The following is a 22,191-nucleotide window of genomic DNA, read 5'->3' as shown; positions in this document are numbered from 1 at the left end:
GGTTAGTACTGGTTGCTTCATACTACAACTGGATGTGGGGTGGACAGAGAGAGAGAAAGAGACAGACAGATATAGAGACACAGAAAGACAGAGGGACAAGGATGAAAGAGAGGAGAATGAAGGAGAGACTCAGCCAAGCCAAACAAAATTTTGGTTGAATGATTACATCTACTGGAGAGTCCCCAGCTTGCTCACTTCCTTGCTGAGGAATTGTTTTAATTCTGTCTACAAGGTTTCAAAAATTCCCAAGGAAAGCTTCACTGTACTCACTAAAACTCGGAACTGGCTGAACTTCTGTTGGGCTGAGTTTCTAGGGTCCTGCTACATTCATCGCAGCAAAACCTGAAAACTACCTTGTGCGAAATTTTTCTGAGGTAAAACAATGTAGAATGAAGACACATAATAATACTTATTTTAGTTTAGTTATCCCAGGAAAAATAAATAGTTCTAACAGTTTTTATCATAATGTCTGGTTAGCTGACTGCAAGGAATGTCAAGAACAGAATGGAAATGGATAACAACAACAACTAGCTCTTACACTCCTCATAAATTTTAAAAAATGAGATGCACGAGTCTATAATGAGGTGAATGCATTACAAGCCAGATTCTCAGCTCGTGTAAATGGGCATAGCACCATTTAAATCAAGGGACTTACCTCACCCATGACTTCAAGTCATCACCACATCCCTTGTCACATGGTTTCTCACTTGCTCCTAGAACAGGGGTGGGCAAACTATGGCACAGGGGCCGCATCCAGCCCTCCAGCAGTTTTAATCCGGCCCTTGAGCTCCCACTGGAGAGCGGGGTCCACAGCTTGCCCTGCTCTGGCACTCCAGCCGGGGAGCGAGGTTGGGGGCTTGCCCCGCTCCACATGGCTTCTGGAAACAGCGACATGTCCCCCCTCCAGCTCCTATGCATAGGGGCAATCAGGGGGCTCTGCATGCTGCCCCCGCCCCAAGCACCGCCCCCGCAGCTCCCATTGGTCGGGAACCATGGCCAATGGGAGCTGCAGAGACGGCGCCTGCAGACGGGGCAGCATACAGAGCTGCCTGGCTATGCCTCTGCATAGGAGACAGAGGGGGGACATGCCACTGCTTCTGGCAGCTGCTTGAGTTAAGCACCTACCGGAGCCTGCACCCCTGACCCCCTCCTGCACCCCAACCCCCTGCCCCAGCCCTGATCCCCCTCCTGCCCTTCGAACCTCTCTGTCCCAGCCCAGAGCACCCTTCTGCACCCCCCACCCCAGAGCCCACACCCCCAGCCAGAGCCCTCACCCCTTCCTGAACCCCAAACCCCAATTTCATGAGCATTCATGGCCCGCCATACAATTTCTATACCCAGATGTGGCCCTCGCGCTGAAAAGTTTCCCCACCCCTGTCCTAGAATGTAGCTCTGGAACCTCTGATGGTGGTATGAATTGTCAGTAAAGTAAATAGAACCTCTCTCTCTCTCTCTCTCTCACACACACACACACACACACACACTCTTACTTTAAAGGAAAATTGTTCTTATGATAAATACAGAAACATGAAAACATGTATTTAAGTAAATATATGCAAACAGCATGTCTTGAGATAGCCAAGAGGGATCTGATTCCTTGCTGGAAAGGATGCATTTTTCTCCCGGAGGGGAGGAATATATGAGACTAATGGATTTCAGGTAATAAATCAAATTGGGGAACAAACGGGTTGGGCGCAAGTCTTTGGTGGCTATCAGAATTCTGCAATCTGACTAGCTGTGCACTGGCCCTTTCAGTCTGTATTCTCTGGGAGAAACTTAAAGTCTGAGCTGTAGCAAACCAAGTCACAGAACTGACTCCCCCTTCCACATCTCCTCTGAATTTGTCCTCTGAATTTGTAACATTTCATCATTCATTATAAAAAAGGAAGTGTCATAGGGTTGAGTGACCCACAGAGCTTCTCAATTCTTACCTACAAAAGGAGATACAAGTAGTTACACAGCGAGCTTCAGTACTAAGTACAAAGACTTCTTCAAAGTGTACTACTTACACAGTCCGCAGAAACATCTGCTTTGCCTCATTAGCAACTCTATGGATTTCTATTTCCAAATTTGAGGGTTGGGGGGAGGAAATGAGCTGTTGTAAAGATGCTACTGATGGAACTAGGAGCACAGAAAAGCCACAAAAAGACTGGGACAAAAACTGACATTAAGAAACAAAGATACAAATCTGTGGTTTTGAAGCTGGCCATCTCCCCACCACAACCACATGCACTGTTGGCATACCACAGGTGTATACCACAGGAGACAGTGGAAATGTGATTGCTAGGGGAGGGCTGGCAGTCCTGCATCCATAAAACATTCACCCAGAGGTGCATTTATGCCTCCGTTACATTTTCCAAAGTGTGTTTGAACTAACATCTTTGGAGATATTTAATCTCTTTGCTGCTGGCAGGATTTTTTTCCTTGTGCCAGCACTAACCACCATCTCAAAAAACAACCCACACCTAATTTGTCCTCACTTCAACACTTCCCATTGTGTCAGGCCTTCTATGTATCTATATTTTCGGTTGTAAGCCTGTTAGGGCAGGGACTATCTTTATATTTCTGTATTCTACAATCCAGAGCACAGGGTCTCTCAACTGTACCAACAAGAGTTTTCTACGGAACAAATTCAAGTGACTGGCCCGTCTCAATACACCAGGGACATTCCCGCCACAAAGTGGGCTTACTTCCCCAGATAAGCCCATTACACAGTACTGGTCAGCATGTGGTTGTGGGAGTCACAAGAGGGCTACACAAAAATGTAGGAGCATTCTCATCAGGAGTAAAGTCACAAGCATTGTAGTAGGGATGCAAACTGATTGGGACCCTTTTTTAAAGGTCATCCAGATTTTTATTTTTAGCCATTTGCACAACATTTGAAAACTCTGAGCAGTTGTAAAATATTAACCCTGTCTTTGAGATAGGAGGCCCCTTCTGCGTACAATGTTGCCCCACCCCTTGAAGAGATGTTTCTATTTTCTCACAGCGGGAATCATCATATTAAACACTAAGCAGCTATATCTAGTGACCTTTCCACAATGAGGATGAAGGGAATTTTTCTGGAAATAAGGCTCACTGTCCAATGGTGGAAGCAGCTGAGATCCATGGAAAAGATGGCTGTAGGGCAGCCATAATAGTCAGTGAAAGAAGGCCACCCAGCCAGTGCCTATGAAGGGCACCTAGCTGGCCCAATGAGAGACACCCGACTAATCAGGGAGACAAAAGGTCATCCACCCCTATCAGAGAGCAGACTGAAGAGGAGTGACTTGCAGGACAGGTGGAAGATTCACTTGGGAATATTAACTGAAAAAAACTCATCACCATCGAAGAGTCACTTACTGGTTTTTGCCTTGGGGAATAACGTTCATCTCCAGTAAGCGCAGCCCAATACGGGAAAGACTCTCTGAGCAACAAAACAGGAGAGCTCCTTAGGAGTAATAACAAGCAGCACATTTTTATGAAAAAGCAACAGGACCAGCATAAAATAAATCAGGGTTTTTGATTTAACAGGGCAAATACATTGAGCCCTCCCACCTGCTGCAAATCTCTGTGAGGAGCAAGATCTGGCTTCATATTTACCTAAATTGTCTGTCGTTCCCAGTTTCACTCTGAACTGGCCTAATGCCCTGAGGTTAAACTGTAGAACTCAGTCAGCTTTTGCACTCATATGACTTAAGAAATGGAATGTGGCCTTTTTTCCCACAAGCCCAGAGAACATCATAAATGCTGAACTTTAGCCCCTTTCTGAGCAGGCAGTACAATAGCAAGGAGGATGCTGTCAATCCCTGGAGGCTCTACCACTGAAAAACATCACCAGTCTGAAGTAAAAGGTCAGTGGTTACTTAGGATCACATCTCTTGTTTTCTTCAGTTTTTCCTCCTCTGTCAAAGGCAAACAGTTAAACATTCCCCCCTCCCTCCTTCTCAGAAATGCAGGAAGGAAGTGCTTGCAAAATAGTTTAATTTAAAAAATCTACAATCACACACAAAGAGCAACCACTGGCTTAGAACCTGGACAGAACTAGTTCTGTTTCTACGACCTCATAGTTCTTTAGAAAAGTAAAAATGAAACTTGATTATAGCAGCGTCATTCCCCTTGCTCCATGTACAGATGGAGGCTGTGTTTCTATTCTATTACACTTTTATTTAGGCGTAGATACCTCACATGTAAACATTTGAAACTGGTTACTACAGTCACTTTCTTGTACTCCTACAGAGCACAAATAGCTGGGTATTCTTTTTAAACTGAAGAAGTCACAGCCTATCTTGTGGAGAAGGTCTATGGAGTAGGGGGGAGATGAAAAACAGCAAACATGTTATGCTGATAATAGCCACTGAAGAGGACTAACAACCTCAGGTGTGGTACAAAGATACATTTCTGGTTCAAATCTGGCCCTTCTCAGTAGTGAGCAAATTCTGTACCAACTGTTCTAACTGCTGTTTAGTTACTTGTGTCCAGTTTATTGCTGCAAGTGTCTATGACACACACAGCATCACTCCAATTTGCAGTCCATTTTCCCAGTCTAATGGGGACCTGGCTGGATGTTGCTCAAGGCCATTTTGGTATAGCTGGGATTAGCCAGGTATTCTGAAATCCACTAATCTTATGCAGAAGAATACAAATGGGAAGAGACAGAGACACCTCTGCCATGATGGTCCAGCTGGTGTACAGACCCTGAAGCAATGGAAGGATATTCATGGAAGAATTCTCAGATATTGGTAGTTTATGCTCTGTGTCTTTGGGCATATCCTAAACATAAGCAGTCAGTCCTTTTGGCTGGACTGACTCATTTGGTGAGTTTCAGTGCATTGCCTGTTCCACACCAGCATTAGCACAACAGCTAGTCGATTTCTTCAAGGCCTCAGAGACGAATGAATTCCATGGATTTCTGTGTTTCTTATTGGTGCTGAGGCACCCTGACTTCCCCTTCTAATCAGGATTATGACCCATAACTGGTGTTAGAAGAGGCTCTCAATTCCCCGACTGCTTCATACACTTTGTGACCATGAGAACTGGTGATTGTCATTCCCATCTCTGTTGCCTGCAGTTTGTTCAGAATGCAGCATGTTACTCCTGCCCTGCGTTCCTCACATCGCTCGGCTAGAATGTGGTGGACTGATTTCAAGTTGGCAATGAGACACTGTCAACAAATCACATTTCTGCTGATTTCTTTTTACCCACTATTATCCTTAGTAATGCTTCGATAACTGTAACTGAAAAAAAATGAAGATAAACCCTTTTTTCACTTTATTTAGGAACACAGGAACTGCTAGACTGGCTCAGACCTGAGGTCCATCTAGCCCAGTATCCTGTCTTCAAGACTGGCCAGAACCAGATGCTGCTGAGGAAGGTTCAAGAATCTCTACAGTAGGCAGATTTCTGCAATTATAACATTTTGTGTATTGCCCACTTTCGTGGCTATATAGTCAGTTTAATAAAGCAGGGAGATGAAAACATTTACAAAACAGGGAAACAGGGTTGTAAACCAACATGAATTGACCAGGGGCTGAGGCTGGGTAGGACCCGAAAATACTTTTTACTAATATTTGAAACTGACATAATTTCAAACTGACACATTGTTTCTTACATCCCTGAGGGCTGTACAATCCTCTAATCTCCTCCTCAACCCTCATCCTGTTGGCTATCCATGCTCCATGAGTCTCTGTATATTAGGGATTTTACTGCTATGTTCCAGGCCAGCACTTTGGATGATGTTGGTGCTGAAGGCTATGGGGTGTGGAAACTGCTCCTCTACGCAGACAGTTGTCTCAGTTCATTTTCCCCCACTAAAGAAACACCTCAAGATTCCTTTTGCATTTCAGAGCTGTCCCTGTTATTAAATTACAACTATCCAATGCCATATTTCACTTTCTTGCTTACCCCAATCCATTTTAGCCTCTTCTTTAGTCACTGTACTCTTTTAATCAGCATTATCTGTATGTGTTTTAAGAGGGTTTCTAAAAATATATTGTTATTATTTGTACTGCAGCAGCACCTAGAGACCATAATCAGGATAGATAAGGGCCAGGGCTGGATTTAGGGGTGCCGTCATGATGTCAACTATGCGATTTTCTAGCCCAACTGGGCTATTTTTAGCTGTCAGTTGCTGGGGGATTTTGGCAGCTGTGAATCACGGTATTTGGGGCTATTTTGCTGCCCTGCTGCTGCTGGCCACACTGCTCGGATGTTCTTGGGAGGGAAGGAGCCTCCTGATCTGCCCCACCCCCTGCCAAGATGCCCCACATGCTGCTCGTCTTACGTCATGGCTCCTCTCCTTACGTGACATTTGCAGCATGCGCAGAATTCTTGTCCAAGGAAAGCAGAATTTTTTTCTGCAGAAAATATGTTGCAGTTCTGCCTTTTGCCCACCAGATGCCACTGTGGCACCAGAACAGCCTGAGCTGGCTGATGCTGACTGGTCTGGCAGGCAGTGGCAAACAGCTACCAGGTGGGTAGCTGATGCACTTTTTTCTCAAGTGAAAAGTCACATCAGCCTTCTGGGAGCCAGTTTAGGAGGCAGAGAGGACCACACAGGGCTGCTGGGGAAGTGGGGGCGGGGGTCGTCACAGGATCATATGGGGACTCCGGAGGGGGGCTCCAGGCAGGGCCACATGGGAAGGGAGGGCACTAACGATGCTGTGTCTAGATGCGTGTAAGGTGTAAATCCAGCCCTGATAAGGGCCCCAGTGTGCTAGGCACTGTACAGACACAATGTAAGTAGCAGACAGTCCCTGAACCAAGGGCTTACACTCGAAAACAAAACACCACAAGGAGATGAAACAAACAAATGGAGGAGAGTGGATGAGGCTAATAGTGGCAGGAACAGATTGTTCGATAGACTAGCTGGGTACATAGTCTTTTCCTCACTGCAGAGTTAGCCCAGGTTCTGGTATGGATGTTGCCCCAACCCCCCTCTCATCCACATAAAAAATCCTCTAATCCAGGTTTCAGGATGCTTTAAGCCTGGGCTAGCAGGATATAGGCTTGAGTTCAGGTTTTGCTTCAGCCTGAGCTGAAAACCCACCTGCTTTGCAGTGAAAACTCAGGCTAATTAAGACCAGGGGTTGTTAGTCCTCCAGTGCTATCTCACAATTCCATCTGAGCTGTACTTTCTTGTCTAATTCCTGCCTTATTCCACGCTGTATTTTGGCCCCATGTTTGCCTGCTCAATTTCTGCTACACTTCCACGGAATCAGAGATACCATCCCAGATGCCTTTGCCCATGGTGCCAGCTGGCCAGAAGCTGACACCAGCCTTCTGGTAAAGCTGTGGTGTGATATCAGTAAGACCCATAAGAGCACTTCTGCACAGGAGCTCAGGAAGGACAGACATGTTCTCCCAAAATACACTGTGAATGAATTTATAGTAGCCCAGTTTAATGCACCGCTAAGAACCCTGGGATATCCTGCCCAGCACACAGCTAGTACAGCACTACTGTAGATGCAGCCACACAGTTCTGGCGTGGGTAGGACTTTCCCATGGAAATGCTCCACCTGTGCTGGACTAGCCTTGGCTAGACTAGCCTTGGCTAACTTTTTGAAGTTGTAAGCCTTTTAATTGTTTTATTATTGGGGTACAACCACCCTGATCTCCTCAGCTGGGGCAGGGGCTTTATACATAAAATAGTAACATAATGGGCTGTAATACTTTGGTCTAATTTTGGTTGATGGGTTTAGTGTGCAGGTGCTGGGTGGTGTTAGTGACCTGTGAAATACAGGAGGTCAGACTAGGTGATTTGATGGTCCCGTCTGGCCCTAAACTCTATGACTCTACCTAGGCCAGTGGGTAGAAAGTATAGGAGAATCCTGCCCTAACCAGGGTTCAATAATACATAGCAAGGCTTTAGAATATACCCTTTCACAAACTGCCTTCTGTGAGTCTAACCTGGAAACTGTTTCATCAACACAATGAATTCATTCTCTGAGTACAGAGTTTACAGCATGTATTCACGTTTTAGCCTTGTTTAGACAAATTTATCCGCCAGACAATTTTACTACTGCCAGTAATATATTGGGAACACTGTAAACAGAATTCCACTGAACATTTTTAATAATGATGGCTCTTTCAGAAAGTACAAATGAAGACTGACAATCAACTAAAATTCAGTGGTATCATGGAAAGGCTGATAGTACACAGAAGACACCCTAGTTCAGGGGTTCTCACAAGAAAATTTTTGGTGGCCGCTCTGACAATTTTTCGTAAAATATTCAATTAACTTTAGGAAAAACAAATAAATATACTTGTCCAAATCATTGTAATTTATTAATGTAGGGTTTTTTTGCAGACTCAATAATAAAAATAATGTACAGTTTTCTCTGTTCTTTACTGGACCTAAACAGAATAGAACCAAATAATGTGTTTTGCAGGTTCTTGTCCCTTTTTGTTGTTGTTTCTTTTACTTTTTTTTTTGGTTGCTTACTTTTTTAAGACTTGCTAGCTAGTAAGTCTGTTTCTGTGAAAAGTGATATTTGTATTTTGTTAATATCACTTTTCACAGCAGCAGACTTGCTAGCTAGCAAGGAGGCAGTGAAAAGTGATATTAACAAACTTACAAATATCATTTTTCACAACAGACTTATTCAGCCCTGGCAATTCTGAGGGACAAATTAAGCCCTGGATGGGGAGGTGGGTAGGGAGGCAGCTCGGGGCCAGGGGTGATGCGGGGAGTGAGTCCAGGGACCAGAGCCCTGCAGCATGGGGCATGGGTTACTTGCTGGAGGATTCTCTGCACCTTGAAGTCTTTAAACCATGATTTGAGGACTTCAGTAGCTCAGACACACGTGAGAGGTTTATTGCTGGAGTGGGTGGGTTAGATTCTGTGGCCTGCATTGTGCAGAAGGTCAGACTAGATGATCATAATGGTCCCTTCTGACCTTAATATCTATGAGTCTATTAGCTGCACAGCCCGGTGAGTCCGTGGCCGGAGAACGCAGTGGGGGCCATGGGGGATGTGGGGGGGTGGTAAGCTTGGATCTGGTAGTCACTGCCACATGGCTGGGGGTTGGGGCTGGATTCCATGGCCCCATGGGTGGAGTCCGATACCCTGTGGCTGGGGGTCAGAGCATAGGGCCAGAGCCTGGGGCCAGAGGAGGCAGCAGGTGTGTGTGTGTGGGGGGGGTGAGCCTGGGGCCAGGGCCGGAATTAGGGCTCAAAGCCCGTAGCCAGGGGATGGAGCCTGCCACCACACGGCTGGGGCCTGCCACCCGCCACCCCAGATCTGAAGTCTGAGCCCCGCCACCTGCCCGCTCCTCCAGCATTTGTGGCTCCAGAGTGGGACAGGGCCCAACCCCTACTGGCAGCCCTGGGAGGGGCCACTGCTTTGCTCCTCCCACATCACCATCAAGGAGGCTGTGGCCACAGGAAAAGCCCCCAGTGGCTGCATCTGAGAAATGCTGCCCTAGCTGATTTAGTTAGCCCCTTGCACTTGAATTCTTTTCTCCTACACTAAGAACAGATGCTGAAGTTTTAATATATTCAAAAGTAGTTTTCCCCCTAAATTTATACTTACCCAAATGCTCCTGATTTTCCTGAGCAGCCCCCAGCCTAGGCTTGATTAAGCAGATCTCTTGATTTAGAAACCTATATTACCCCAAAAGGGATTTATATTATAAAGAAATGTAAAATTGACTGTTGATTTGAGGCCTGGCCTAACAAAGGATGCCTAGCACTGTAGTATAGCATAGTACCGAGAATGTAGCTAAATACTGCAATGCAATTTCAGACACAAAATTAGAAATATGGAGCTTTTATGAAACAGAGTTTCATAAATGACTCTCCTAACCCTTTCTGAAAGAGAGCCACTGCCCCCATACCAGGGATGAGGTCTTCAGGTTCTCCACCATATTTATTCCTTCTTTTAAGATGCTGCACTTCAGCCTTATATACCATGACTCTCATCACTGCCCTGCTCTGGAACCCATCAATATTACTGCTTGAATATCTGGCTGGGACATATGCCCTAGTAATATGATACTGACCAGTCACCTCCTACACCTGGGTACTTCTGGGGAATTCTGTGCCACTGTGCAATGCAGAAATTAATATTGTGCGTGCAGAATTTCCTTTCCCCCACAAAATTGACTGCAGTGCTGCTAGCCACCACTAGGGGCTGCTGGACCCAGCAGAGCCCAGCTCGCACATAGAAGACACTGCTGGGGGAGGGAGAGGGAGCTTGAGGGTTCCTGGCAGCTGCTGTTCCCAGCATGACCTGAGGGAAGGAGAGGACAGCGCGCAGCAAATTCCACGCAAACCTGGGACCGAGCATCAGGCTGTTTCTTCCTCTGGATTCCTGGGCTCTTGGAGATGGAAGGGAGTGTCTGGGCTGGGGGGCCACAACTGGGCTCTGGAGGGGAGGGGTGCGGGTATCTGGGCAAGGGGGGCCCCATACCTGGGCTCTGCGGGGGAGGGAGTACGGGTATCTGGGCAGGGGCGCCCTGTGGCTGGGAGGGGGTTCAGGTATATTGGCTGGGGTCCCCCACAGCTGGGCTGTGCAGGGGAAGGGGTTGTGGGTGTCTGGCCCCCCAGCTGGGCTTGGGGGAGGCAAGGGGGCAGAGACACAGGAACTGGGTTGTCATGGGGTTTCTTTAACTCTTTACTTCTGGGGGAATTTTTGTGTGTATGTCTGTATTGTTACAGACATATTTGACAGGTATTTTGAAATAAATTACCAAAATAATTGAAACTGGTGTGATTATGTACTGTTGTTTTGACAAATAACATTTGCAGAATTTTTTATTTTTTGGCACAGAATTTTTAAGTTTTTGGAGCAGAATGCCCCCTGGAGCCAAAGGCACCACTTCCATTGTGCTTCTGACCAGAAACCAAGCTCAGTCATTTTCTTGGCCTAAGACTGTATAAATTCTATTGACTTTTGCCAATTCTATTTTGCCAATTCTATTGACTTTTGCTACAGCAACTAGTTTATTAAACAAATCTTATTCTTTTTTTTTTTTAAGTGTCCTTTAAAGGAGAAAAGTTTAGTGACCAAGACATCTGGTTACAAAAGGAAGGGAAGAAAGTACCGAATAATCTCCGGTCACATGTAACTCACAGATTAATCTGGCTTGTACGTGAATTCCAGTGGTTTGGGATCATACAGCCTCCAAACTGTTTATGTGAGACATGTGTTTTTCCTGTTGCACTGCAGTAATTGTTTTGCTGATCCGGGTGATGGATCGTGGAGAAGATTGTGTCTGGAAATGTGCTCAGAAGTTGACAGGAAGCTGAGAGGGTCCTTGCCAGGACTTCCTTCCTGCAGACAAAGGGAGGAGGGAATGGGGGAAAAACTTGGCTGTCTCTGACTCTGAGAAAAGTCTTATCATTCCAGCTGGATTACATTAAAATATTTTAAATTTTTCAAAAGATTAAAGCATCCTTCTTCTCTAACTCCTACCTAAGTGGTAGGCTCAGTGGGGCTTAGACAATGAATTGTATTGAGGTTCTAAAAGTTGCAATGCAGCTGTAGAAGCAGAATCAGGTGTTGGAAACTGAACAAATGGAGATCAGATTTCAGAGATTTCCAAATAGAATGTCAGCCTTATTTGCAACACAGCTGGCAAACCACAGGAACATAGGGATTTCCACAATGGATCAGACCCAACATCCATCTAGTCCAGAATCCTGTATCTGAGAGTGGCCAGCACCAGACGGAGATGTAAGAACACCCCAGTAGGTACATGTGGGATATCATGCCCCCCATGAAGGTCTCATCCTGGTCTCTATTAGTCAGAGATTGGCTTAAGCCCTGAAGCACAGGGTTTAATATCCCTCCCCAAATTCTGTTGTCATTAACTATAACAACTTCAGATATTACTGAGCTCCATATAAATATCCAAGGCCTTTTTTATCTTGTTAAGCTTTTGCCCTCAATGAGCAATCCAGGAGCATTCTGGCCAACTCTTCCACCTCTCTCAATGGAGACAAAAAAAGATTTGCTTAAGGAGCCTTCCCTTGCACAGAGTCATCCTAGCACATATTTGTCAAAGACACTAAACTGTGATCCCTCGCACACTTAATTCATCTGCCCCCTATAATCTCCTACCATGGAGCCATCTTCCATCCACATCAACAAAAACACACAGAGGACACTCAAGAGTGGGAACTCTCACTCCCCTATATCAATGGTTCTCAAACAGGGGTTTTTCTGTGGTGTGGTGTGTAGTTGCTGGTGAGTATTTGCTTCAGGTTGGGGGACTGTCTGGAAGCGAGGACTGGCCTGCCTCCCAATGCCTGTGAGAGTGGGGGATCATTTGCCAGGATAGGTTATAGATTGTTGATGATGCGCTGGAGAGGTTTTAGCTGGGGGCTGTACGTGATGGCCAGTGGTGTTCTGTTATTTTCCTTGTTGGGCCTGTTCTGTAGTAGGTGACTTCTGGGTACCCATCTCGCTCTGTCAATCTGTTTCCTCACTTCCCCAGGTGGGTACTGTAGTTTTAAGAATGCTTGATAGAGATCTTGTAGGTGTTTGTCTCTGTCTGAGGGATTGGAGCAAATGTGATTGTATCTTAGGGCTTGGCTGTAGACAGTGGATCGTGTGATGTGTCCTGGATGGAAGCTGGAGGCATGTAGGTAAGTATAGAGGTCAGTAGGTTTCCGGTATAGGCTGGTGTTTGTGTGACCATCATTTATTTGCACTGTAGTGTCCAGGAAGTGGATCTCTTGTGTGGACTGGTCCAGGCTGAGATTGATGGTGGGGTGGAAATTGTTGAAATCCAGGTGGAATTCTTCAAGGGCCTCCTTCCTGTGCGTCCATATGATGAAGATGTCATCAATGTAGCATAAGTATAAGAGGGGCGCTAGGGGATGAGAGCTGAGGAAGCGTTGTTCTAAGTCAGCCATAAAAATGTTGGCATATTGTGGGGCCACGCAGGTACCCATAGCAGTGCCGCTGACCTGAAGGTATAAGTTTTCCCCAAATCTGAAAGTCACAAAGTTCAGCCACCAGGTGTGCCGTGGCCTCATCAGGGATACTGTTCCTGACTGCTTGTAGTCCATCCTCTTCTGGAACCAATCCCAGGAACCAGTCCCTGTAACAAACCCCGTTGCCTTCTCTGTCCCCATATCTACTCTAGCGACATCAGAGGACCCAACTACACCAGCCACACCATCAGAGGCTCATTCACCTGCACATCTACTAATGTGATATACGCCATCACGTGCCAGCAATGCCCCTCTGTCATGTACATTGGCCAAACCGGACACTCTACGTAAAAGGATAAATGGACACATATCAGACATCAGGAATGGTAACATACAAAAGCCAGTAGAACACTTCAATCTCCTTGGACACTCAGATTTTAAAGTAGCCATTCTTCAACAAAAAGCCTTCAAAAACAGGCTTCAAAAAGAAACTGCAGAGCTGCAATTCATTTGCAAACTTAACACCATCAATTTGGGCTTGAATAGGGACTGGGAGTGGCTGGCTCACTACAAAAGCAATTTTCCCTCTCTTGGTATTGACACCTCCTCATCAGTTATTGGGAGTGGACCACATCAACCCTGACTGAATTGGCCTTGTCAACACTGGTTCTCCACTTGTAAGGTAACTCCCTTCTCTTCATGTGCCAATATATATTTATGCCTGTATCTGTAATTTTCACTCCATGCATCTGAAGAAGTGGGGTTTTTACCCAAGAAAGCTTATGCCCAGATAAATCTGTTAGTCTTTAAGATGCCACTGGACTCCTTGGTGTTTTTGTGGATACAGACGAACATGGCTACCCCTCTGATATGAGGATTTCCACTGTCACTATTGAAATGATAAAATTTCCTCATGTAGATAAAGTCAGAGACAGACAAATCCACCTAAACAAAAAACCCAAATCAAAACAAACAAAAAACCCAGAAAGAAACAGACTCACTATTCCTCTAAAGGAAAAACCAAAACAACAAGTAGGCCGAGCTCTCACAACAGCCTCTACTTTGAAAAAGGAATGACACCCCTTCCCCCGCCAAAAAAAAAGCCTCATCCACAAAAAAAGAATTGGAAACAATGGAAACCATGAAAATAGCCCTCACATCAGGATAAGCACAGCTCTTTACACATCAAAATAAGTGCACAACTGAATAGAACTCTGACACTTTATAGACACCGCTTCTAGGTTCATAGATTCCAATGCCAGAAAGGCCAACTGTGTTCATCTAGCCTGACTTCCTGTGTAACACAGGCCACATAACTTCTCTGAACTACTGTCTGTTTGAATTAGAGCAGATCTTTCAGAAGAACATCTAATCTTGATTTAAAAATTTCCAGCAAATCCACTACAACCCTTGGTAAACTGTACCAGTGGTTAATTACTCATACTTAACATAGTTCTCAGGTCCCTCTTTCCTGCACAGGATTGGGACATGATGCCACTGTTTTTTATTACACATACACATGCATGTGTGCACACACACATCTATGCCTTTGCTGCACGTTACTTTGTAATCTAAATAGGAACTCTTATTAGACGGATAATTACTGCTGACACATGACTGAATAAAAGAAAACCTAGATGATGGATAAAACTGAATGATCACTTGTGTAAGGCATCGTAATTAAAACTGTACATTCTTGTGCACAGATGGGGGTTGCTGAAACACTTCAATTGTCAAACATTTTTTTAAAATCAGAGTCTAATTCCCAATGTTCTGACAGCTGACTATTCTCAGAGAGTCTTGAAGGTCCAGTCGCCTTCATGGCACATTGTAAGATGCATTTGACTGGTTAGCACTTGATTCACTGTTTTTGTTTTATTCCTGTTTGGGGTTTAATTTTCTGACACTACAGAAATTAGTAAAACATGCACAAAGCAAATCTTACTGACCAATACATTACAGATAGATCAGAGTGCCTGCACAGGCAGAAAACTCACCACCAGTGTGATCGCTTGGGCTGCTCTCCTGATTCATCCTTTCTAGATGGACACCAAATTAAAATGTTGAGCTAAAATGGTGCAGTCAGCGCTCCCAATTCTGAAAGGAAAAGTGCAGAGTTACTGCCCTGTGGAACCTTCACAAGTTCGGAAAAGGAAATTGTAAGTTTGCACTCCATAAATAAAGGGGTGTCTGACCTCGGCAAAGTGGGGGAGAAAGTGCCCTGGGATCTATTTTCTCATAGAAACTCCAGCACACAGTTTGAAGGATGAGGACTCCTAAGGGCAGGGCTGGCCAACCTGAACCTAAGAAGGAGCCAGAATTTACCAGTGTACATTGCCAAAGAGCCACAGTAATACGTCAGCAGCCCCTCATCAGCTCCCACCCATCCGGCTCCGAGCGCCTCCCACCCACCAGCAGCCCTACCAATCAGCGCCTCCCAATCAGCTGTTTTGTGGAGCGCAGGAGGCTGGGGTAGGGGGAGGAACGAGGGCATGGCAGGCTCAGGGGAGGGGACAGGACCTGTGGCAGAGCCAGGGGTTGAGCAGTGAGCACCCCCTGACACCTTGGAAAGTTAGCACCCGTATCTCCAGCCCTGGAGTCAGTGCCTGTACAAGGAGCTGCATTTTAACTTCTGAAGAGCTGCATGTGGCTCTGGAGCCCCAGGTTGGCCACCCCTGCCTAAAGGTATATCTACACTGCAGCTGGAAGATGTAATTCCCTGCGAGGGTAGACATAGGCATGCTAGTTCTGCTCAAACTAGCACCTAAAAATCCTACCTGACATGAATCTGGGCAGCTAGCTAGTGCCTGCTTGGCCATGCTGCTGTTTTTAGGCACTACCTCAAGCAGAGCTAGTGCATGTAGATCTAGCCAAGCTGGGAATCATACCTTCCAGCAGCTGTGTAGACACATGCTGCATGAGGAATTATTAATCTAAACCCACGGTGGAAGACAGCACAAAATCAGATGAGCACATCATCTCAATTATTCCCACATATTCAACAATGCAGCTTGATTTCTACATCAATGTAACATTAACTTTTAGGTTCATATTTCACAGACTCCAGTGTAAGTCAAAGCCACATCTTGAATGTTATCTGTTTATTTGTCCCCATTAACAAAAACAAAACCTACATAACTTTATAGTTTTGCGAACTGTTGATACAACAATCATATTTGCATCATTCTTACACTGCCCCACCTCCTTGTTTGCTCATCCATCCATTCATTACATCTTGGCTGTGGCTGGGAATAGAACCCAGGTCTCCTGAGTCCCAGTCCACTGCCTTAACTACATCCTTCCTGCTCACTCACATTAGAAGATTGTTTGTCAGGAATGAAATTCCCCTCAAGAATACCCAGATTTAGTGTTCTTGTGAACAGCAATGCACAGAAGCCTACAACTATACTAGGAAAGAGAAGGGATTTAAGTTATTGGATAACCTGTTAAAGGCTTACTTCAGGTATGTGTACTTTTTGAGTGTTATAAATACGATCCATGTGAAGTGAATGGTAGTCTCATGAGCACTTCAGAGGACAACATGCAACCACAGAAGATGACTTCCCCAGGGGTCTAGTGAGATATAAACATCACTCTGAGGGTGTCACTCACAGTGTCACCAGAAACTGACAATAAAATTATAGGTTTCAGAGTAGCAGCCGTGTTAGTCTGTATCCGCAAAAAGAAAAGGAGGACTTGTGGCACCTTAGAGACTAACACATTTATCTGAGCATAAGCTTTCGTGAGCTACAGCTCACTTCATCGGATGCATTCAGTGGAAAATACAGTGGGGAGATTTATATACACAACGAACATGAAACAATGAGTGTTACCATACACACTGTAATGAGAGTGATCAGGTAAGGTGAGCTACTACCAGCAGGAGAGTGAAGGGGAAAAAACCTTTTGTAGTGATAATCAAGGTGGGCCATTTCCAGCAGTTGACAAGAACCCGTGAGGAACAGCAGTAGGGGTGAGGGGTGGGAGGGGCAGATAAATATGAAGAAATAGTTTTACTTTGTGTAATGACTCATCCACTCCCAGTCTCTATTCAAGCTTAAGTTAATTGTATCCAGTTTGCAAATTAATTCCAATTCAGCAGTCTCTCGTTGGAGTCTGGTTTTGAAGTCTTTTTCTTGGAGAATTGCGACTTTTAGGTCTGTAATCGAGTGACCAAAGAGACTGAAGTGTTCTCCGACTGGTTTATGAATGTTATAATTCTTCACGTCTGATTTGTGTCCATTTATTCTTTTACGAAGAGACTGTCCAGTTTGGCCAATGTAAATGGCAGAGGGGCATTGCTGGCACATGATGGCATATATCACATTGGTAGATGTGCAGGTGAACGAGCCTCTGATAGTGTGGCTGATGTGATTAGGCCCTATGATGGTGTCCCCTGAATAGATATGTGGACACAGTTGGCAAGGGGCTTTGTTGCAAGGATAGGTTCCTGGGTTAGTGGTTCTGTTGTGTGGTGTGTGGTTGCTGGTGAGTATTTGCTTCAGGTTGGGGGACTGTCTGGAAGCAAGGACTGGCCTGTCTCCCAAGATCTGCGAGAGTGATGGGTCGTCCTTCAGGATAGGTTATAGGTCCTTGATGGCATTGGAGAGGTTTTAGTTGGGGGCTGAAGGTGATGGCTAGTGGCGTTCTGTTATTTTCTTTGTTGGGCCTGTCCTGTAGTAGGTGACTTCTGGGTACTCTTCTGTCTCTGTCAATCTTTTTCTTCACTTCAGCAGGTGGGTATTGTAGTTGTAAGAACGCTTGATAGAGATCTTGTAGGTGTTTGTCTCTGTCTGAGGGGTTGGAGCAAATGCGGTCGTATCGTAGAGCTTGGCTGTAGACAATGGATCGTGTGGTGTGGTCAGGGTGAAAGCTGGAGGCATGTAGGTAGGAATACATTGACGGTATACATTATCCCCAAATGTGAAGTAGTTATGGGTGAGGACAAAGTCACAAAGTTCAGCCACCAGGTTTGCCGTGACATTATCGGGGATACTGTTCCTTAGGGCTTGTACTCCATCTTTGTGTGGAATGTTGGTGTAGAGGGCTTCTACATCCATCATGGCCAGGATGGTGTTTTCAGGAAGATCACCAATGGATTGTAGTTTCCTCAGGAAGTCAGTCGTGTCTCGAAGATAGCTGGTAGTGCTGGTAGCGTAGGGCCTAAGGAGGGAGTCCACATAGCCGGACAATCCTGCTGTCAGGGTGCCAATGCTTGAGATGATGGGGCGTCCACGATTTCCAGGTTTATGGATCTTGGGTAGCAGATAGAATACCCCTGATCGGGATTCCAGGGGTGCGTCTGTGCGGATTTGTTCTTGTGCTTTTTCAGGGAGTTTCTTGAGCAAATGGTGTAGTTTCTTTTGGTAACCCTCAGTGGGATCAGAGGGTAATGGCTTGTAGAAAGTGGTGTTGGAGAGCTGCCTAGCAGCCTCTTGTTCATATTCCGACCTATTCATGATGACAACAGCACCTCCTTTGTCAGCCTTTTTGATTATGATGTCAGAGTTGTTTTTAAAAAAGAAAAGGAGTACTTGTAGCACCTTAGAGACTAACCAATTTATTTGAGCATGAGCTTTCGTGAGCTACAGCTCACTTCATCAGAGTTGTTTCTGAGGCTGTCGATGGCATTGTGTACTGCACGGCTGAGGTTATGGGGCAAGTGATGCTGCTTTTCCACAATTTCAGCCCGTGCACGTCAGCAGAAGCACTCTATGTAGAAGGCCAGTCATAGAGTCATAGAATCATAGAATATCAGGGTTGGAAGGAACCCCTGAAGGTCATCTAGTCCAACCCCCTGCTCGAAGCAGGACCAATTCCCAGTTAAATCATCCCAGCCAGGGCTTTGTCAAGCCTGACCTTAAAAACCTCTAAGGAAGGAGATTCTACCACCTCCCTAGGTAACGCAGCCTGTTGTTTCGACCTTCAGAAGGAGTCCATCCAGAATCTTTCTTTTTGTAGTCTTGGTAGGAAGGTCTCTGTGGGTTAGTATGTTGTTCAGAGGCTCTAAAGGTCTAGAAAACGTGACCTACAAGTAAAGACTGAAAAATTGGGATTGTTTAGTCTGGAGAAGAGAAGACGATGGAGATGAGTGAGGGAGGACGACCATGATAACAGTCTTCAAGAACATAAAAGGGTGCTATAAAAAGGAGAGTGATAAATAGTTCTCGTTAGCCACTGAGTACAGAACAATAAGTAATGGGCTTAAATTGCAGCAAGTGAGATATAGGTTAGACATCAGAAAAAAATTTCCTGTCAGGGTAAGCACTGGAACAAACAACCTAGAGAGGTTCTGGAATCTCCATCATTGGTGGTTTTTAAGATAAGGTTAAACACCTCTCAGGTACAGATAATACTTAGTCCTGCCACAGTGTAGCAGACTGCACTAGATCTATCAAGATTCCTTCCAGTCTTATGTTTCCATTATTTTAATGGGTCTGCATAAATATATCACACTAAGATGTGACTTTTTCCTCCCTACTGTGATTCTGTGACCCCCAAATATGTTGGCAGCAAAAGAATGCAAGGATAGGAGGAAGATTATTAAACCTATAAAATAGAGTATTCCCTTAATCCTCTCTAGAAAATAGTAACGTAAGTACATTATTGACCAGTCCAAGCAAACACACCCACTGAAACGGCACAGGACCCTCCCAGGAATATGGTCATATTTAGTAGGCAGCGGCAAAGGAGAAGAGCTTCCCCACTTGTAAAATAACATCTTTTCAGGTTGCTCACTCATGAGTTCCAGACCACAGTCACTGGCACAAACATTCAGCATTTGGGCAGATTTTCAGAACTCTGACAAGATTTCTTTCAAATTCCCTCTTGAATTTAGATGAGTAATTCCAGAAGACCAACTCTGTAACAGTTCTTACCTATTGGCAATATTCTTTTAGTGAGCAGCCATTTTAGGAAAGACCACAGCATACGTCAGCAGTCACGTTCAGAGATCTATAGAATACTTTTTAAAATGACACTTTCAGCTCTTGCTTCCCACAAATACCTCTTCTATTTGTTAGTCAGAACCCTGAGAATACCCCACTGTGACGACTTGTGAGAGGGGCACAAAGCATCAAGTGACCCTCCAGCAGGGCCAGGTGCCCCCAGCAGCTGGCCCAGGTGGGGAGAGGAAGGAGTGGTGTCAGAGCCAGAAGGGAAGAGGCAAGGCCAGAGCCTCTCCTCTTCCAGCCATTCTGCCTGGTACACTGCCTCGTGCAGCGCAGTGGCTGACCGGGAGAGTGTGCCTGGCTGCGGCAGCAGCAGGCTGTCCCCCACCCAGGCTCAAATTCTGGGGACGGGAGCTGACTCTGAGCATGCCGAGGATGGCAGGGGGGCTCCGACTCACTCAGCTCCTGTCCTGGAAGCCAAACCCAGGTGGAAACCAGGGCAGCAGGCATTCTCCCAGGCAGCCGCTGTGCTGCACTGGACAGCATCTGGGAGTAGCTCCACGGCCTGGCTGCCAGGAAGTGCAGTCAAACATGCCAGGGGGAGCCGGCAGAACAGGAGGACAGAATCCCCCTTCCCTTCCCCTCCCCATCCCAGGTAATGTGGGATGGGGAGGGGAAGAGCATGGGGGCCCCAGGCTGGGGGCGGGGTGGAGTCATGTGGGGAGGTCACATGTCCTCCCCTGTGCGTCCCTTCCATGAGTCACCTACCAGGGAAACTCATACTGATGCTGCTCTATAGCCCCGTAGCCTGATACCGAGAAATAAATGTCTCTCATTTTCACTCAGGTGTTGATCACATTCCTGCTGCTGCATTGCCAGTGTGTGAAGAAACAGATTAGGAATTAAGTCAGGCATCTATATAGCCATGCAGAGCACTAATCAAATCCCATTGTTTTGTGAGTCAGGTATTATCTTAATATCTAGTGGATGTGATGACTTGTGGAAAGTACCTTTTTCTTGGATACCTTCAGAAAAAACAGGCAGGTCATATCTCCATTTTGGCTACTGCCTCAAAACTATGTAAATTAGGATGGAATTTGTCATTCTACATATTCTGCTTGGACTATTTTTATTGTATAGAGCCCTGAGAATCTAGTCTAGTAAAACAATAATCTAAGAAATTATTTAACATACAAACTCTTCACATTTGGGCTGCACACAATGAGACTAGGTGTCCAGACGTAATGTGATGTTTGAAATGTTTAGCCACGGTGCAAAGAAGCTATACTATTAATGGCATTTCCCGCCCCCCTTCCCTTTTTCCAACTGTGACAGCATGGGGAACCCTGCTTTTTGTACAATACCTGTTTTTAGTTTCCCTCTGCAGACGTTTGCAGTTTTTCAAGTCATTGGCATTAAACGGACAGGTCCCATAATTCATTAATGTTTCTTGGCAGAAAAAAGAACCTCCAGATGCTGCTTCTATTTTTGTTGAATGGTAAAAAATCACAATTTCCCTTCTGTTTGTGGTTTCTTTCAAGCCTTAGGTTTTTAAAAAACAAAAACAAAAAAAAACTTCTCTCTTTTACATCGTATTAGAGTAATTTTGGAGTGGATGTTAAATTTAGTTCAATTATTCTCCATGCAGAGAGGTATTTTCTCATTTCTCCCTACTCGTCTACTCTTTTTACTTTCAGGCTTGAGTCTGACTGTGCACCATGAGTTAGTCTCATCAAGGTCTGAGCCTCGTATGTCTGGAGGAGGAAAATGTCTCTGACTTGGATCTTACATAGAGCTCAGCTCCATCAGACTTCACTAATTTTGCAATGGTTAATAATGACATTAGAAACAGGCCATTGTCATCATGTACAGAGTGTCTTCAAAAATAAACCTATATGTGAAACTGACAGGTTTCAGAGTAGCAGCCGTGTTAGTCTGTATTCGCAAAAAGAAAAGGAGGACTTGTGGAACCTTAGAGACTAACCCATTTATTTGAGCATAAGCTTTCGTAAGCTACAGCTCACTTCATCGGATGCATTCAGTGGAAAATGAGCTCACGAAAGCTTATGCTCAAATAAATTGGTTAGTCTCCAAGGTGCCAAAAGTCCTCCTTTTCTTTTTGCTATATGGGAAAGTTAGAGGAAGAGAGTTACAAACAGCTTCTTCACTGTGGAGTTTAACCAATGATTTCCCCCTCCAACAAGTATCTCACTGGCAGCTCCCAAGAAACTGTCACCGTGCCGTTCTGTTGGTGCTGTGAGAGCTATAGCTCATGGCTGTGACACCACTCCAATGACAGGTTTTGTTCTGGGCTTTTTAAAAACCAAAATGCCATAATGAGTTTCATAGTAATTTAACCAATCAGTTTCCAGAATGAAAATGATTCGAAGTCAGCTGAACGAATGCCTAGTTCACCTCCTGACAGCCGCAGGGCAGGGAA

At 45.2% G+C, this 22,191-nt stretch overlaps 1 protein-coding gene across 13 annotated transcripts in view; it reads right to left on the bottom strand.

Moving 5' to 3' along the window:
- Positions 1-22,191, bottom strand: part of EXD3 (exonuclease 3'-5' domain containing 3) — a 564,575-nt gene that overhangs the window by 449,047 nt on the left and 93,337 nt on the right. For 12 of the 13 annotated variants that reach the window (XM_075120430.1, XM_048822833.2, XM_075120433.1 and 9 more), the window contains exon 3: positions 14,859-14,958. In XM_075120430.1, coding sequence (XP_074976531.1) covers positions 14,859-14,895 — 37 coding nt within the window. In that variant the 5' untranslated portion in view covers positions 14,896-14,958. Of the gene's footprint in view, positions 1-11,053; positions 11,255-14,858; positions 14,959-22,191 lie in introns of all 13 variants that reach the window. The other variant, XM_075120432.1, reaches the window with a different exon arrangement.

Source organism: Caretta caretta, chromosome 16 (assembly GCF_965140235.1).
Source record: "Caretta caretta isolate rCarCar2 chromosome 16, rCarCar1.hap1, whole genome shotgun sequence".
NCBI lineage: Eukaryota > Metazoa > Chordata > Testudines > Cheloniidae > Caretta > Caretta caretta.
Note: the sequence above shows the minus strand (reverse complement) of the source record. Positions and strands in the feature narration are given on the sequence as shown.